The sequence below is a fragment of the Cervus elaphus genome, chromosome 11 (genome assembly GCF_910594005.1).
Source record: "Cervus elaphus chromosome 11, mCerEla1.1, whole genome shotgun sequence".
Taxonomy (NCBI): Eukaryota; Metazoa; Chordata; class Mammalia; order Artiodactyla; family Cervidae; genus Cervus; species Cervus elaphus.
This window is the reverse complement of record NC_057825.1, coordinates 44,124,811-44,144,985: the sequence shown is the minus strand read 5'-3', so window position 1 is coordinate 44,144,985 and position 20,175 is coordinate 44,124,811. Positions and strand designations below refer to the sequence as shown.

General features: G+C 37.0%; 1 protein-coding gene across 7 annotated transcripts in view; it reads left to right on the top strand.

Moving 5' to 3' along the window:
- The window catches only part of EHBP1 (EH domain binding protein 1), a 427,793-nt gene that overhangs the window by 260,559 nt on the left and 147,059 nt on the right, over nt 1-20,175 (top strand). For all 7 annotated transcript variants that reach the window (XM_043917682.1, XM_043917688.1, XM_043917687.1 and 4 more), the window contains one exon: nt 1,997-2,186. In XM_043917682.1, the coding sequence (XP_043773617.1) occupies nt 1,997-2,186 (190 nt within the window). The remainder of the gene's footprint in view (nt 1-1,996; nt 2,187-20,175) is intronic.

Here is a 20,175-nt window from a genome sequence, read left to right as displayed (position 1 = left end):
CTCTTTGCAACCCTATGGGCTGTACAGTCCATGGAATTCTCCAGGCCACAATACTGGAGTGGGTAGCCTTTACCTTCTCCAGGAAGTCTTCCCAACCCAGGGATTGAACCCAGGTTTCTTATATCACAGGTGGATTCTTTACCAGCTGAGCCAAAGGGAAGCCCAAGAATACTGGAGTAGGTAACCTATCCCTTCTCCAGTGGATCTTCCCAACCCAGGAATCGAACCGGTGTCTCCTGCATTGCAGGCAAATTCTTTACCAACTGAGCTATCAGGGAAGCCCCAAATGGTAAAGAAACCGCCTTAAATGCAAGAGACCTGGGTTCAACCCCTGGGTCGGGAAGATCTCCTGGAGAAGGGAATGGCAATCCACTCCTATATTCTTGCCTGGAGAGTTGCATGAACAGAGGAGCCTGGTGGCCTATAGTCCATGGAATCGCAAAAAGTCAGACATGACTGAGCGACTTTCACTTTCTTTTAACTTCTTTCAACTGGATAAATATCTACTCATAGAGTTAACAGGAAAGGAAGGTTTTCTGTCTGGACCTAAACTCTAGGTAGAGAAGAAAAGAGGACTTCTCTAGGAAGTTATAAGCATAAACATACCCTCATGTGGATTTGATGTTATGTTGGCAGGATAGTCCAGGAACACCGCCCCCACCCCCGCCTCCTGCCAAAGCCAAGAAAATAAGATACTTGGCAAATCCAAGCATGAAACACTCTGAACAGCTCTCCCAGCTCAGACTACATAGGATTTCCTCAATAAGTCCTGAACTCACAATCTGGGATTACAAAATACACAAGGAAATCATTTATTAAGAGAAGAGTCAAGACCAGGATTATAAATGCAAGGAATTCAAATGATAGATTTATCAGATAGAGACTATAAAATAAATATGTACAAATGATTAATGACTCAAATCTCTGTACCTAAGGTATTATATACAAGCCATATAAGGAAATATGCTTATGAAATTAAAATTCATGGAGAATTGAACATTAAATTAGACACAATGAAACAAGAAAAGGTTAACTGGATCTTGTGAAGAATGTGAAGGAGTTATTCAGAATGTAGAACAGGAGATATATAAATTTGTAAAAATATGTAGGAAAGAGGTAATTCAACATAATTTGATATGATTTGCTAGTGAAAAGAATAGAGAAAATAACAAAGAGGCTATCAAAGGCATAGTGGCTGATGATTTTTCAGAACTACTGAAACACATGAGTCTCCAGACTCAGGAAAATTCAAGAAGTCTGAAGCCAGATAAATTAAAAGAAATACACACTTAGACATGTTGTAGTAAGATTGCTCAAAACCAGACATAAGGAGATCTTAACAACAACCAGAAATGAGATAAATTACAAAAGAGCAGTACTAAGCCAACAGTGGGCTACTATTTCAAAGCACTGAGGTGAATTAACTAACAACTAGAATAAATTACCCAGCTAAACTATCATTTAAGTATGAGACAAAAAAAAAAAAAAGTATGAGACTAGAATAAAGACGTTTTCAGTGCCTGGGAGAATTTGCTATTAAAAGAGCTTCACTGAATGAACTTCTAAAGGATAGTCCCTAATAAGTGAATTTTAACACAGAGGAAGAGATGAAATGCAAGGAAAAAAATGTTTGGTGAGAGGAGCATTAAAAAATAAATAAATGTTTCCTCATCTTATTTCCTTTTCTGTGGATGTAGAGAATACATAGGATTTACTTTCATTACAAACATTTTCCCAACGTCTGTATATAGTGGAGCTGAGTATGACTTTGTATTTTAAAGATTTTAAAATATTTCTTAAAAGGGAAGATTTTATTGTTAATGATTCACAAAACAAAAGATTAATTGTGACTATTTCCAAATTGTAAGTTATCATTGGTTTGGATTTTTCCTTATTTTCAGTATGTTCTAGTTTTATAAATAAAGATATTACAGTATTTTAGTTGGGAATAAACTATTTTTATAAAGATATGTAACAGTAATTCCTCTTCATTTAGATCAAATCCTTTTTATGAACCTAAACCAACTCCTCCTCCAAACAATTTGCTAAGTCCAGTTCAAGAACTGGAAACTGAAAGGCGAGTAAAAAGAAAAGCCCCAGCCCCACCAGCCATCTCACCAAAGACGGGAGGAGTAAATGAAAACACAGGTGTTTCTGCAGGAAGAGATTTCTCCACTTCTCCTAAGGTAGGAGTTTAATCTTATTAAAATATGTATTAATGTTTGCTTATTTTCAAATTAAGAAAAGTCATGGTTAGCTATTAATACTTTGATGATATAAAAGCAAAATAAAAGTAAATCAATTATACTGCAACATTGTATATACATTTGGAAGTCTATAAATTTATAGTATGTTATAGATTGGATTGTCTGGGTTAAGATTTGCCTTTTAAATGCTGTTTTGAAATCAGAGGGAGAAAAGCAGTATAATTGTAGGATTGGTGCTTTGCAAAAAGGATCTATTCTAAAGCAGCTAGTTGTGATAGACAGCTTACTCTAATACAGAGGAAAGAATAGAAATCATATTTTTGAGAAATGTACCAGAAAGATTGACACCCAGTGCAGAGAAATACTTTGCTGAAGAATTTCAATACTGTCCCTTTGATTTATGTCAGATTACAATTGTGGCCTTATTGTCATTCTTTTTAGAAATGTTAATGGATAATAACTTTATGGAAAGGTAAAGTGCAGTCTTAGAACAAAGTCTAAAGCTTCTAAATGGTTTGACTGCAAATAGTATATCTTTCATCTTAAAGGTAGAGATGTTGGATTTAGCAAGTTTTTTAAGGTAAATAACTCATGACAGTACTCATGAGTGTTTTGTTGTTGTTACCATATGACATTATTTAATTCTCACAGGTAGTTAGGGGGGAAAAGAGATGAACTTGAATTCAGAAGGATAAAGGTCACAGGTTCCCCAGCCAACAGACAGGATTGGAACTGGCATATTCATTAATTACGTGCTCTCTGGACCATATTCCATCTCAGATGCCTGGGCTGCTGCTTTTCTCAAGGGCATCAAGTTTCAGTAGTTTCTGTTGTATTTTATAGTTCTTTCCATGCCTTTCATTAAATGCCAGAGTTCTGAAATAGTTTGTTTGCTTTTATTTTCGTTGTTTGAGGGGGAGTGAGTTCACTGAGGTCCTCACTCTGCCATTCTATAAGTCAGTCTCCAGGTGTGTGTTTTTATATCAGGTGTGTTTAACTGTGTGTAACTTTAGGAGGAGAAACTAGGACTAAATTCTGTCTTGCTATTGGCTAGGGAAGTTGGGAGTGGAGTCTATAAATGAAGGCAATAGAAAATAGAAATATAAAGCAAAAGAGATGGTCAATTCCTATACCCATGAGAGCAAAAATAAAGGCAGCAATTGAGGCACTGGTCAAAATAAAAAAGCTGTTTAGATTCTTTATCCTTTATAACCATCAAGAATACCTACAACTGTCCTGTTTCCATGAATCTCTCTCTATTCTTGTTGCCTACTCTCTCCCTGTCCCCCTTCTGTAGGCCATTGAAGTTTGAAGCTAATCACAAAATCCTAATCTCTTCATAGGTGAATGGAAAGGAATTTAACAGTACCTTATTGTGTGCCAGGCAATGTTCTATAAGTTCATTTGATCCACAAAACAACCTGAGAAGTAAATACCATTATTTCCTTTTTACACTGAGAAACTGAACCTTAGTTAAGTAACTTGCTCAAAGTGATAAAACTGGTATTGACAGTGCCAGGATTAAAATTCAGGTTTTTTGAGTCTAAAACCCACGTTTCCCATTGTGCCTTTCTACCTCTAGAGAGGTATTTCCAGTTTCAACTTAGAACTCTAAATACATTTTTCCATAGAAATATTATTACTCATGGTGATTGAATTCTATTGTAGTGAAGTATAACATCGCTATTTTTTATGTTGTTTTGAAGGTAGTGTTCCGTTGCAGACATATTATGGAATAAATGATCTTTATGGGGAAAATTGAGCATTTTACCACCATGCTTCTCTTGGAAAATGCCTCATCATGTTCAGATACACAATCAGTTGTATTCACAGTAACCTTCTGCTGATCTGGAAGTTAGTTTGGATAACTCAACTGTGTGAAACACAACTATGAAAGATTAATTTTAAAAAAGATTGCTGATATTATTATTAAATGAGAAAAAACAAAGTGTATAACTGTATAGTATGATAACTTTTGTATGTATAAAGTTTTATTTAAAGGGCTTTATTCACACACATATATATACATAGACAGACATGCATGCTCCTGTACATTATGGAAGGACTCACAAGTAACTTTGAGGAGAAAGATCTTGAGGGGATGGTGGGTATGTACAAGATTGAAGGAGGCATTTCTTTTCCTTTTTCCCCTTTCTATGTTGTTTAAATATTTGAATTTTATAAAATGTTTTTCTTCTCTCTTTGTTATACTCAGAGGCTATTGAGTAATGAGATCATGGATCTTTTTTATTGTTGCCTTTTGTACAAGATACCAGATGACATTTCCCCCCAGAATTCATCCCTCAAAATAGAGAAAGTTACTCCCAGGTTTGACCAGCAGTATTAGCTTGGTGGTGGCCTGGGTTTCCATCAGACACCTCAGTGTTGTGCACTGGGAACCAAGCATAGAGGCTTAAGAATAGAAAACGTGATCTTCTGTTCCGTTTCCATAGCACAAATCTTTTTATTTTGTATATTTATGTAAGATTTCATTTGAAAAAAAAAAAACTGAACCATTGCCCAAAAAAAAAAAAAAAGTAAGAAAGAAATTGGAAACCACTAACTGCACAGTTATATGTGAGATAAGGAAGAAGATTAGAATCAATGGCATATTGATGATAATCAAAAATGATAAATGATAGCTGAAAAAGAGCAGTGGCATGGGGCTTATTATAGGAATAGACTTGTTTGTGTGTGTGTGCATGTATGTGTGTGCATATCCAAGTAGTTCCTGAAGACTTTGTTTGCAGTATTAAAGCTTAGTAAAATAATGACCATTTTGACAACCTTGAGTCAAAATGAAAGAGTCTTATTATGCTTCATATACAATGTTCTGTTTAGGAAAGCAGGACAGTGTGTTTTATATCAAAATATTTATACTAAAATTAGTGTTTTGATGCTTAAAACAATATGCTTCTTGGCCAATTATTTACTATATTTTTAAATTGAAAAGGAAGCAATAGTTCAGATAAGCGTTTGGGAAAAGAAAACAGACTCAAAATTTAGTTGAATAATAAAAGAATATTTATACCAAATATCTATATTTTGTTTTGGATAACAAAATGCTAAACTGCACTCAGTAGCAATTGACTGCAGAGGCTAATCACTGTCATAGAATGAGTGCTCAGCCAGATGATTACTTTCCTCCACCTGTAATCTGAAACTACCTATTTTTAAGAAAATTTATGAACAAAAGCCAAGACCAGAATTTAAACAGATAATATGCATATACTTATATTGTAAATAAAATTCAAACTACCCCCCTAAAGGCAGTTAAGAATCCCCCAGTGTCATAAATCTACATAAACTCCTCACTCCAGACCATTGATTTCTGCATTTGTAAAATGAGAAAACTATAACACTTTTTAAGCCAACTTGGTAAAAAAGACCAATGTTTAGGGAAGTAACCTGACATTTAAAACACAAGCATCCAGTAAAATAAAATGATAAATTAGGCTCAATGGTGGCTGATCACCATTTACTGACTATGAATTTAAGTTAATACATATATAACTCTGAACTCCTAGATATGATTTATGCAATAGTATAAAATACAAGTCAGATAATAAGAGCTTAGGTACATAAATGACCTTGTTGCCAAATACATCACAAAGGTATTTTACTAAGCACTGTATACCTAATTCTGTAAAAACCACAATATAAATAGCTAATTGTAGGTGACAAAGAATTTTTAAAAATTCAACTTGCATTTATGATAACGTGGAGAAGCTTCCCCCCGACCCACCTCTGCACGTTGGATGGTGAAATAAGCCTGATCATGTGGAGAAGGGCTCCCTCAAAGAGCCTGATTAGTCGAATTCCAGTGATTAGCAATGAAACACTGTCCACTTACTCCATCTCTGAAAGTGGAAACGTTATTCATATCTAAAGGCTCAGCTAAGTGACTCAAGCCTTCACTCATATTATTACCTCTTTCTCAAATGCTCTTATAGAGACCCAAGTTTTACACTTGTATGTTTTTGAGTACCTACAATTTGCAGAAACTGTAAGAAGCCCAGGTTATACCGAAGTCAGAATTACATACAACAGTCTCTTTGATTGATCCTTGCAGCAAATTCAAACCACAAAACAAACATGCTTTTCAGTTTTTATACATCAGTTCAGTTCAGTCCAGTCGCTCAGTCATGTCTGGCTCTGCGACCCAATGAATCGCAGCATGCCAGGCCTCCCTGTCCATCACCAACTCCCGGAGTTTACCCAGACTCACACCCATCGAGTCAGTGATGCCATCCAGCCATCTCATCCTCTGTTGTCCCCTTCTCCTCCTGTACCCAGTCCCTCCCAGCATCAAGGTCTTTTCCAATGAGTCAACTCTTCACATGAGGTGGCCAAAGTATTGGAGTTTCAGCTTCAGCATCTGTCCTTCCAATGAACACCCAGGACTGATCTCCTTTAGGTTGGACTGGTTGGATCTCCTTGCAGTCCAAAGGACTCTCAAGAGTCTTCTCCAACACCACAGTTCAGAAGCATCAATTCTTCAGCACTCAGCTTTCTTCACAGTCCAACTCTCACATCAAACTATTAATTTCCTCATATGTAAGTTGAAAGTACCTTATAACTTCGAAGGAAAATCATTAAAAGGAATGAAGATCAAAATTTAATTGAATACAATGATAAATGTGTAGTTGTTTTGTAAAATAAAAAGCCAAACTGCATTCAGTGATGGCTTGCAGAGGGCGCATGGGGATAAGCTTAAGTTACTGGTAAAGTTTTTATTTCCTGGAATACCTTACTTACCAGAATACCTTGTTCCTCAATAATACAGAATAAACGAGGCACTGCTTTATGTATCACCTGGTCTGTTGGTTAGTATTCTTTTGGTTATCACTAATAGAAGGAAGCCATTTTGTTAAATGGTTTTTTTTTTTTTTTCCTTAAGAAAAAGGATAACTTGTTTAGAAAACACAAGGAAATTTTTGCAGAACCAAAGGCAAAAGATACAACTGGGACTGAGTTGTAAACATCAACTGTATTGCTTGTCTCTTTGGAATGCCTTCAATTTTCTCTTTACTTTTTTAATGATAAATTAATCTCCCTGCAAAATAGTTTATGTCCTGGAATTTCTTATCTCTCCAGTACATAGCCACTCTTCTTTCAGTGTAGCTGACTTTAGCTGAAGCTTAAGAACAAATGACATTTGTTGACAAAATGACTACAGCAGCTACTTTTTCTTAATATGAATGAGGAGCCTCTCAGAATTGTTATTTACTAAACATAAAAATCTCCAGTTAGTGCAGTTTCAGTTGGAATTAGGATTATCTGCCGGCAGTAGAAACACTTGATGACAGTTTAAATAAAAGAAACATGTATTTCTGTTTTTACCAGTGTTGATGGTCTAGTGCTGACAGGGTAGCCTGAAAGCCATCAGGGACCCAGTCTCCTATTGTGCCAATCCACCATCCTCAGTATAGACTTCCAGCTGGTAGCCCAAGATGGCTGCTTGAACCATAGTTGATATGCCCATTCCAGTCAACAAGAAGAAAGGGGGAAGATAGCCACACCTGCCTCTAGCAAAGGAGACAGAAAAATGAATCTTTATTCTGGTCAATTGCATTACCCAGCTAAACCTCAAGGGTTCTATTACTAAGGAAGATAAGTAAAATGGATATTAGGGAACAGTTAGCAGGCTGTGCCATAGATAAAATATGAGTTTTATAGTGGAGATGCAAATAAACCCAAACCTTGGTGTCTCTTCTGTGAGAAAACATGAATGATGACCACTGAAAATAGTCATTCAGAATGACATTTGAAAATCAAGCAATGTAAACTTTAGAGGAAAATCATCAGAATATTTTGCCACTGAGCATAAAGAAGTCTAGAAACAGACTACAAAACAAAACAAAACAGTCTACAAAAACAAACAGAAACCACACACAAAAAACCCAGGCTATCAAAAGTTGAGTAGTATTTTCTTCAAAGTCAGTTTACTACATTTGTGCAAGGTGGTCTGAGAAGATATTGTAGTTTTCAGACCATAGCATTATTGGCGAAGTTGTTGAGAAACTATTTTTTTGACACCTACAATGTCAATTCTAAAATATATTTGGATAGGTGCACTGCAGAGCCTTGACTAGAACATGGCAAGAGAGGCTTCTAGGACACTAAATATAAGAACTCACTTCTCACGTGGGTGGAAATGAAGACTGCATCTGCACCACCTTAAAAGTGAATGCCCATTATACAGAGTGAAGCAAGCCAGAAAGATAAAGACCAATACAGTATACTAACGCATATATATGGAATTTAGAAAGATGGTAACGATAACCCTATATGCAAAACAGAAAAAGAGACATAGATGTACAGAACAGAATTTTGGACTCTGTGGGAGAAGGCGAGGGTGGGATGTTTAGAGAGAACAGCATCGAAACATGTATATTATCTAGGGTGAAACAGATCACTAGCCCAGGCTGGATGCGTGAGACAAGTGCTCGGGCCTGGTACACTGGGAAGACCCAGAGGAATCGGGTGGAGAGGGAGGTGGGAGGGGGGATCGGGATGGGGAATACTTGTAAATCCATGGCTGATTCATGTCAATGTATGGCAAAAACCACTACAATATTGTAAAGTAATTAACCTCCAACTAATAAAAATAAATGAAAAAAAAAAAAAAGTGAATGCCTCCTTAAATCTTGTGCCCTAGGCACTCCTTGCCCAGTTGTGTCTGACTCTTTGTGATGCTCTGATGGCATGACCATGACGTAGCCCGCCAGGCTCCTCTGTCCATGGGATTTCCCAGGCAAGAATAGTGGAGTTAGTTGCCATTTCCTCCTCCAGGGGATCTTCCTGACCCAGGGATTGAACCCATGTTTCTTGCATTGGCAGGTGGATTCTCCACCACCTAGCCACCTGGGAAGCCGGCCCTAGGCACTACCTTGCTTCAACTCTAATCTCAGCCCTGGTGCACAAATGGGGCAAATCTGACAAACAAATTTATACTAACAGTAACCCACTTAAAAGACCTTTGCAGTCTAAACCAGGAGCCACAGCACTGAAACCATCTCTAAGAATTTGCGTTTTGATTTTTTCTGACTGTATTTAGTGGAAGAGGTAAAATGTTACATTTTGCTTATAGAAATAAACCATTACTAGAAAAGACCCTGATGCTGGGAGGGATTGGGGGCAGGAGAAGAAGGGGACAACAGAGGATGAGATGGCTGGATGGCATCACCGACTTGGTGGACGTGAGTTTGAGTAAACTCAACTCCCATCTGGGAGTTGGTGATGGACAGGGAGGCCTGGCATGCTGCGATTCATGGGGTTGCAAAGAGTCGGACATAACTGAGTGACTGAACTGAACTGAACTGAGGATGCTTGCATTTTGAAACAAATTTTGTAGAGCAATTAAGTGTGATTTTTTAAAAGGTTACTGTTTTATATCAGTATATTCTGGAGTAACTGAGTAGGTGCCTGTGATAGTTTTCCAGCTGAGAATTAAAAAAAAAAAAAATGCCACCATATAGAAAAAGAACCTGAATAAGGTAAATAAATTATTTGAACACCTTAATGACAATGACTCATAAGTTTGGCTTAGTTGCTGAAAGCTCTATAAAGGCTTAGGAATTAACAATAAATGATAAATTGAGTGTTATTAATGTATATTAGCAGAATCATTTTAGGGTACATCACTGATGATAAAAGCACTGATTAGCTCACCTTTACTGCATGAAGAACATATTTAAAGTATTTGAGCAGATTCATATAGAACCTTCTCAGTTCCCAGTATTGGGTAAATTTCACCCCATCATAATGAGAAACAAAAAGAAAAAAGAAAAGACCTACAGCAGCATGCATTGCAGGGCAAGGTCTAGGGTGAGGCAGGAGTGGCAACTAGGGTGCAAATTTTAAGGGGCCTCTAACTTGCAGGTTCATGCAAGTGCAAACATGGCACTTGTTTAAACCCAAGATTTTCCAGACAAAGATACTGGAGTGGGTTGCCAACTTCTTCCTCCAGGGAATCTTCCCAACCCAAGGATCAAACCCGCTTCTCCTATCTCTCCTGCATTACAGGCAGATTCTTTACCGTGGAGCTATCTGAAGCCTTTGTGATTCCTGATATACTATCGTAGCAAGTAAATAGGACTATCATAAGTATACTTGCCAAAGAATTAAAATGAGATCTAGTCAAACCACTGGTTGTAATAACTACCAATTTACAAGAAATACTCAGGGGAAGAATGGAATGTATGAAATACTTAGGGGTAAAATGCATCCAGTCCCATCACTTCATGACAAGTATGAAGGGCAAAAGTGGAAGCAGTGACAAATTTTCTTTTCTTAGGCTTCAAAATCACTGCGGATGGTGACTACAGCCAGGATAATAAAATATGTTTGCTCCTTGGAAGGAAACCTATGACAAACCTAGACAGTATATTAAAAAACAGAGGCATCACTTTGCTATAGACAAAGGTCCATATTGTCAAAGCTGTGGTTTTTCCAGTAGTCATGTATGAATGTGAGAGCTGGACCATAAAGAAAGCTGAGCACCAAAGAATTGATGCTTTTGAATTGTGGTGCTGGAGAAGACTCTTGAAAGTCTCTTGGACAGCAGGGAGATCAAACCAGTCAATCCTAAAGGAAATCAACCCTGAACATTCATTGGAAAGAGAATGCTGAAGTTCCAATGCTTTGGCCACCTAGTTCAAAGAGCCAACTCATTGGAAAAGACTCTGATACTGGGAAAGATTGAGGGCAAGAGGAGAAGGGGGCGGCAGAGGATGAGATCGTTAGGTAGTGTCACCTATTTAATGACCATAAATCAGAGTCAACTCTGGAAGTTAGTGAAGGACTGGGAAGCCTGGCGTGCTCATTTCATGAGGTTGCAAAGAGTCGGCTATGCCTTAGCGACTAAGCAGCAACAACAGAATGGAATGAGGGAGAATTTTAGTAACTTTTGAACTTGCATCCACTTAATTACATATTATCAAAATAGAAGTAACTTTTAAAAACCTACAGGAAGAAACTAGTAGTCCGTATCATATTAAGCAATTATATAGCACATCTCTCTATATAATTGATGGAATAGGCCAAGTTAAGAAATCAGTAAGATTTAAAGACTCAACAATTTTAGCCTCATAAAATACTATACCATTGGATTAATTTATTAATGGAAAATGATTATATTTTAGGCTCCAAAGTAAATTGTCAACACATTTCAGAAGGTAGGATTATGTTCTCTGTCCAAAGTGCAATTAATCTAGAAATCAGTTTAAAAGAAAAAAATGAACAGTATTTATAAAGCAATCATCAATCAGTTAAAAATAAATATAATAAAAAATATTTAGAACAAATCCATATATTTGAAAATTAATATATATTCTTTCAATTAATCTATAGGTCAAAGAAGAAATCTTAACAAGATAAACTGTAAATCCAGTGAAAATGTTTGGTTTCACTACTTGTTGTGTTGATGAGGGATTTATATAATCAAGTTGAATTCCTGTAGTTGTTTCTGAGATGGTTTTATGTTTACTTAAACTTCTTGCTTGGCACTGTTTTTTAATATAAGTCCCAGCTTGAAAGTCTTGAAGAACAAGCCTGACATGTTTGAACTTGGAGAAGAGTCTCAAACAATCACGTACAGTTGAGTTAATGGAGCAACTAGATACCATAAAACGGCTTTAATATTCCTTTCACTGTCTGTTTCCATGGCAAGAGTTTCCATTCAAACAAGAGTTTAGGACATATTTTCAATGGGAGTGAGTATTCTTTAACCAATTCTTATACAGAAGGCTAATTTACTGTGGGATATGTAAACTCTTTAACACCTGGATTAAGAGTTGTAGTCTAAGAATTAATATATACAATATATATTGAGTTCATTAGTGCCATTTTCATTAAGGCTGTGTGAACATTTCCTTTGCAAACTTGCATGTTGTTAGATCATTATATTAGATCTTAAATTTGTAACCCAGGAATCTTTTGTATCCTTAAAAAAAACAAAAACAAAAAAGTAAACAACTTCTAATAGCGTTCGACATAGTGCCGCTGCAGAAAGAAGACTTTGAAGTTAAATAAACCCCTCTAATAATGATCTTTTTGGGAAGCAAAGCCAATAATTGAAAATACAATGTTAATAAATTAATAACTTTTTGGAAATGTAAACTTATAAAGTATCTGATACTTCAATAAGTAATTTGTAGTATGTACTTTACAGTAAAATGTATTTCTGTTCTAGTACTAAATTCTAAGGTTTGGGATCATTCTTATGCCCAGATGCCTCAAGAAGCTCAATAAATAATTGTTTATCTGTACAACATCATAATTTCTAATTCTCGGATGTAATAATTGGGGTTAAAATCCTAAAACTATTTCTCCACCCTTCTCCCAAGAGCAGTAAATGCTATTGCAGGCAAAACTCTTTAGTGTTTATTTACCTCTTAACCTGCTTTGGAAAACAGGTTTTAGCATAGCTGGAGTTTTTTTTTTTAAACAAGGACTATCCACATTTAATGTCTTATAATAAATGTCATAGGTAATTTAAACAGAAAAACCTCATGTAATTGAGTGATTAGTATAAGCACAGAGTTTATTTTTACTTTTAATAGAAAGCAGTTTATTCTTTCAGGTACTCACAATAACTTGCATTATTAAACAGAGATCTTCATTTGGTCTGACTTCAATGAGTTAAATATCTAAGTAATATGCACTTAAGATTTTCACACAGGGTAAAAACTTTTTTCTATCATGTATTGTTCCCCTTATATATATTTCTTTAAAACGTTAATATTTCTTATTTATTTAGTGAAACTTCACTTTATATAGCAGATCTTACCTTTATTTCGGCCCACACTGTTCTCACAAATTTATAATTGACTAAAATAAAATCTTTTGAATATAAAGTTATTTTACTTATTCACTATTTTCCCCCCAAAAAAGTGTGCTTCTTGTAGAACACCTTTAAATTTTTTTGGAAAGAGAAAACTACTTCAAAGCACATCACTGCTTAATACAAGTTCAGATACCATGTCCTACCCATTACCAGTTCTATAGTAATAGTATTTGAATGATGATGCTTTGGAGTATACCTAACCAAGATGTTCCTGTACATTTATTACTTTTGAAAATACTAATTCAGACACATGAGAACTTTATAATTTCTATGAGCAGTAACCATGACTTTGATAAACATTAGCCATAAAAAGAGATTCATGGAAATTTTTAAAAGATATTTTTCAATAGAAGTGTCATTTTTTATCTGACTCTGAAGTGAAGCTTTTAGTTACTCTGAAGGAAGCATCAAAAGTAGTCTTACACCAATTCTTAGCTTCCTAACACCTTAAAAGAAGCCAAAGCTAAATGAACATTATAAGGTTTGCTAAATAATTTAAAATAAAATTTTAATTCGACACTCAAAATTTTATTCATCATATAAGACACCATTGATAACCTGAGTATTTTCATTTTAAAAATGTTCTCATGCATGTACATTTGTATAATGTGTTTGAAGGGCATGAGATGCAAGAGTGCTATAAAATAGAAACTGAAAATTTCTCAAGAGTTAAGTCAGTTCAGTTCAGTTACTCAGTCCTGTCCTACTTTTTGGAACCCCATGGACTGTAGCACACCAGGCCTCCCTGTCCGTTGCCGACTCCCAGAGTTTACTCAATCTCATGTCCATTGAGTCAGTGATGCCAACCAACCATCTCATCCTCTGTCATCCCCTTCTCCTCCTGCCTTCAGTCTTTCCCAGCATCAGGGTCTTTTCCAGTGAGTCAGTTCTTCGCTTCAGGTGGCCAAAGTGTTGGAGTTTCAGCTTCAGAATCAGTCCTTCCAATGAATATTCAGGACTGATCTCCTTTAGGATGGACTGGTTGGATATCCTTGCAGTCCAAGGGACTATCAAGAGTCTTCTCCAACACCACAGTTCAAAAGCATCAATTCTTCTGCCCTCAGCTTGCTTTATAGTCCAACTCTCATACCTGTACGTGACTACTGGAAAAACCATAGCTTTGACTAGATGGACTTTTGTGGGTAATGTCTCTGCTTTTTAATATGCTGTTTACCTTGGTCATAAATTTTCTTCCCAAGAAGCAAGTGTCTTTTAACTTCATGGCTGCAGGCCCCATCTGCAGTGATTTTGGAGCTCCCAAAAATAAAGCCTGTCACTGATTACACTGTTTCCCCATCTATCTGCCATGAAGTGATGTGACTGGATTCCATGATCTTAGTTTTCTGAATGTTGACATTTAAGCCAACTTTTTCACTCTCCTCTTTCACTTTCATCAAGAGGTTCTTTAGTTCTTCTTCACTTTCTGCCATAAGGGTGGTGCCATCTGCATATGTGAGGTTATTGATATTTCTCCTGGCAATCTTTATTGCAGCTTGTGCTTCCTCCAGCCCAGTGTTTCTCATGATGTACTCTGCATATAAGTTAAATAAACAGGGTGACAATATACAGCCTTGACATACCCCTTCCCCTATTTGGAACCAGTCTGTTGTTCCATGTCCAGTTCTAACTGTTGCTTCCTGACCTGCATACAGGTTTCTCAAGAGGCAGGTCAGGTGGTCTGGTATTCCCATCTCTTTCAGAATTTTCCACAGTTTGTTGTAGTCCACACAGTCAAAGGCTTTGACATAGTCAATAAAGCAGAAGTATGTATTTTTCTGGAACTCCCTTGCTTTTTCGCTGATCCAACAGATGTTGGCAATTTGATCTCTGGTTCCTCTGCCTTTTCTAAATCCAGCTTGAACATCTGGAAGTTCACGGTTCACGTACTTTTGTTTTTTTGTTTATTTTTTTGCATCTGGATTTTATTATTTATTATTTTCTTTACAGTATTGTATTGGTTTTGCCATACATTGACATGAATCCGCCTTGGCATTGAAACGTGGAAGTTATCATATGTGAAACAAATCGCCAGTCTAGGTTCAATGCATGATACAGGGTGCTCAGGGCTGGTGCACTGGGATGAACCAGAGGGATGGGATGGGGAGGGAAATGGGAGGGGTGTTGAGGATGGGAAACACATGTATACCCATGGTGGTTCATGTACTTTTGAAGCCTGGCTTGGAGAATTTTGAGCATTACTTTACTAGCACGTGAGATAAGTGCAGTTGTGTGGTAGTTTGAACATTCTTTAGCACTGCCTTTCTTTGGGATTGGAATGAAAACTGACCTTTTCCAGTCCTGTGGCCACTGCTGAGTTTTCCAAATTTGCTGGCATATTGAGAGCAGCACTTTCACAGCATTATCTTTTACGATTTGAAATAGCTCAACTGGAATTCCATCACTTCCACTAGCTTTGTTCGTGTGATGCTTCCTAAGGTCCGCTTGACGTCACATTCCAGGATGTCTGGCTCTAGGTTGGAGATCACACCATGGTGATTATCTGGGTCTTGAAGATCTTTTTTGTATAGTTCTTCGGTGTATTTTTGCCACCTCCTCTTAATATCTTCTGCTTCTGTTGGGTCCATACCACTTCTGTCCTTTATTGTGCCCATCTTTGCATGAAATGTTCCCTTGGTATCGTTAATTTTCTTGAAGAGATCTCTAGTCTTTCCCATTCTGTTTTTTCCCCCTCTGTTTCTTTGCATTGATCGCTGAGGAAGGCTTTCTTATCTTTCTTTTCTGTTCTTTGGAACTCTGCATTCAATGGATATATCTTTTCTTTTCTCCTTTGCCTTTCACTTCTTTTCTATTCACAGCTATTTGTAAGGCCTCCTCAGACAACCATTTTGCCTTTTTGCATTTCTTTTCCTTGGGGATGGTCTTGATCCCTGTCTCCTGTACAGTGTCATGAACTTCCATCCATAGTTCTTCAGGCACTCTGTCTATCAGATCTAGTCCCTTAAATCTATTCCTCACTTCCACTGTATAATCATTAAGGGATTTGATTTAGGTCATACCTGAATGGTCTAGTGGTTTTCCCTACTTTGTTCAATTTAAGTCTGAGTTTGGCAATAAGGAGTTCCTGATCTGTGCCACAGTCAGCTCCTGTCTTATTTTTGCTGACTGTATAGAACTTCTCCATCTTTGGCTGCTGAGAATATAATCAATTTGATGTCAGTATTGACCATCTGGTGATGTCCATGTGTAGAGTTTTCTCTTTTTGTTGGAAGAGAGTGTTTACTATGACCAGTATGTTCTCTTGGCAAAGCTCTATTAGCCTTTGTCCTGCTTCATTCTGTGCTCCAAGGCCAAATTTGCCTGTTACTCTAGGTGTTTCTTGACTCCCTACTTTTGCATTCCAGTCCCCTATAATGACAAGGACATCTGGACATCTTTTTGGGGGTGTTAGTTCTAGAAAGTCTTGTAGGTCTTCATAGGACCGTTCAACTTCAGCTTCTTCAGCATTACTGGTTGGGGCATAGACTTGGATTACTGGGATATTGAATGTTTTGCCTTGGAAATGAACAAGAGTTAACCTCTTTTTATCCTGAGTTAGACAGCAGTCATGTGGAATGCTACCATAAGCAGTTCAACAGTATTCATTGCTACTCTTACCACAATCTGAACATGAAGTAAAAATAAATTATTCTACTAAAATCATATTGTTTATCTTAAAATTTCCAAGACAAAGGGCAGTGTATTTCCAATAAATATTTGTTAATGATGATTGATTTTGCTTAGGTGGGAAATCCATCCAATTCAAACTCCATCCAATTCAAAAATGGATGAAACAGAAAACAAACAGGGCAATTATATTTCTTTTTCTAAGAAAGAAGTGTTCTATAGAAGTGACTTTCAAAAGTTTTTTTTTTTTCTTTTGAGGCGAGGGCGTGGGATTTATAGGGAGTCCATGAAACACAAAGCATCTTAAGAGATATTTGGGGACATGCCTGCCTTCATGGGCTACTTCACGCATCCTTTTTTTTTTTTTAATTTTAGCCCTTATTCAGTAAGGGAACTGTGCTATGAACTAGGAGAAAAACATGGCTCATACAAAGTCTTTTGTCTTCAACAGTCTTCTCAACCTACCCAATATGGCAGTCATATAAAAAGTATGATACAGAATACTGCGCTACAATAGACATAGGCTAGAGTACTATAAGATTAATAATGAGAGTGTTACTTATACCTCATTACCTCCTCTCCAAGCACACTTCATTAGAGATTAGGAACAGGGGAAATGTGTGTGTGTGTGTGCATGCACACACACATGCTAGTAGTGTGAAGTATAGTGTAGTGGTGGTGAGAGGCAGTAGAGATCACAATTGACCTCAGCTATTGAAGGAGAATTAGAATTCACTAGATGAGCAAAGAAAGGAGGGGAAGGACATTTCAAAAGGAGTAGATGGGCAAAAACTTTGAGGTATAAAATTGCCTAGTTTAGGAGACTATGAGCACCACTGGTGTGATGGAATACCTGGACTTAAAAGTGGACTCTGATTCTGAATATTTGTTTTTGTGTGTGTATGACTGCTCAAAATTTGGACTTTATTGTGTAGACAGTAGGAATAGTAGCAATCCATTTAAACCATGTACAAAATGCATTATTGAAAGGCTGCAGTAGTTTATACACTCAACTGCATTGGTAAATCTCAAATGCATTATGTTCAATGGAAGACATCAGACTCAATAGGCTACATTCTATATGACTTCATTTAGGTGGCATTTACAAAAGGCAAAACCATAGGGACAGAAACGCACCAAAGAATATCAATGGGCGGAGGGGATACATGGGAATTTGGGGAAGGGGTAACGGAATGGTAGAGGTTGTAAAACTGTATACATTTGTTAAACTAAGACAACTGCCCACTAAAGGGTAAGGTTTATGGTATGCAAATTCTATCTTAAGGTAATATAATAATAAAAGTAGTAATGGCAGAGCAGCTTCTCTTAACATTCCTTGTCCATTGCCTCATCCCCACTGCCTTCCCTGTTGTCAGCTTCTGCTTTCACTGTGACCTTTGGCATCAGTGACCTCCTTTCATAGATCCTAGCTCCAAGATTATAAAACAGAACCTCTGCTTATTCTGTTGATTTCCAGGTTGAACCTTGCACAGCCTTGGTTTCTATTTGATAAAGGAAAAGACATGATCAGATTTCAGTAGAATGAAACCTTGGAAGACCATAAGTGAAGAATAGAGAGTGATGAACCTAAAGACATGGATAGAGAGACAAAAAGTTTTATAATAGTCAAGGCTGAAATGGAGGCCCCAAAGCAAAAAATAACTTGTCATGTTTCAAGAACTGAAAGAAGGTCTATGTAAGTGGAGTGTAGTGAGCAAGGAGCAAGTGATGTTGTATAAGTTTGGAGAGGTGGGTACTGCCCAGGTCATGGAGAATCTCATGGACCATAGTAAGTGTTTGAGCATTAAATGCATGTGCAGTGGAAGGCCATTGAAGTTGGAGTATGTGCATGTTATGTGTATGTTAAGGAAAAGGCAGCATGATTTGTAACCTTACATCCTGCCTTAGGTTTTAACAAATAAACTGTCCCTGCCTTTATCCAAGGGCCACCCAACCACCAACATGTGTACTAGAACCATACCCCTGGTCTGTTCAAGAGTTTTGGTTTTATAACACGTCTTCCTTCATCAGTTTCTTACTCTGTACCTGACCACTTCAATTAATTTACAAGTAAAATATTGTATAGTCCATCTTAAAAAACTCCAAGCTTGCTAGACATCACATGTTCCTAAATGACTTCCCAATTTCTCTGCCTTCTTCTGAAAAGTTTTTTATACTGATTATCTCTGGTTTTTTCAATCCACTCTAAACAGGCTTTCCTTCCTACTTTTAACATTTGAAACCTCGCTGGTTAAGATCATTTCCAACTTGCCAAATTCAGTGGTCAATTTTAGTCCTTATCTCATTGATCCCTTAATGTAGCTGATTATTATTTCCTTTTAGAAAATGTTAGTAGAATTGTCTTATAGCCAGGTAATATATTAACATGGTTCAGAAATGAAAATAACGTAACAAGAGACACATCAAGAAGTCTTGCTGCCACCAAGATCACTATACTGCTACACTCCTCTCCACCCCTGCTTCATAAAGATAACTTCACTCTTACTAGTTTTTGTATCTTCTCCCAGTGGTTTTTACACCAATATAAGCAAATCTAAGTATTTTTTTCTTACTCTATTCTTTGTTTTTCCCCAATGTAACATCCTATAAATATTGTTCTGCCCCTTAGTTTTACACTTTTAACTTAATGGTATATCCTGAAAATCTTCCCATTTTAGTATGTGGAGAGCATTCACATTCTGTTTTACATCTCTGTTCTAATATGTGAATGTATCATAATTTATACAGCCAGTTAACCATAGATGATGTTGTTTCTAGCCTTTGTTATCCTGAACAATGCTGCAGCAAAGCACCTTGTATACAGATTATTTCATCTATGTTAGATCAATGTCCTGGAGTAGAAGAATAATGCCTTTGTAATTTTGCCATTCATTGTCAAGAGGCCTTCCAAAGGGGTACCATTTTGCAATAAATTATAATCCTGTGATTTAAATGCTATCTGTACATTAACATATTCCAAATTTGTGTCTCTAGTTCCAACTTCTCCCTGATCTTTGTTTCCTCAACATTTCTTCTTGTGAAAAATAGCTCTTTAATTTTATTTCTAAACTTGCTGCTGCTGCTAAGTCGTTTCAGTCATGTCCAACTCTGCGTGACCCCATGGACGGTAGCCCACTAGGCTCCCCTGTCCCTGGGATTCTCCAGGCAAGAATACTGGAGTGGGTTGCCATTTCCTTCTCCAATGCATGCACACATGCTAAGTTGCTTCAGTTGCATCCGACTCTGTGAGACCCCATGGACAACAGCCCACCAGGCTCCTCTATCCACAGGATTCTCCAGGCAAGAATACTGGAGTGGGTTGCCATTTCCTTCTCTATCTAAACTTGCTAGTCCCCTGGTTTTCCCCATCTCTCAGTAAATGGCACTGCCATTCACCTAGCTACTCAGGCAGAAAATTTAGGAACCATCTTTCCTCCTTCATTACCTACACTTCTGTTTAGTGGAACTTATGTGGTGATGGGAATATTCTGTATC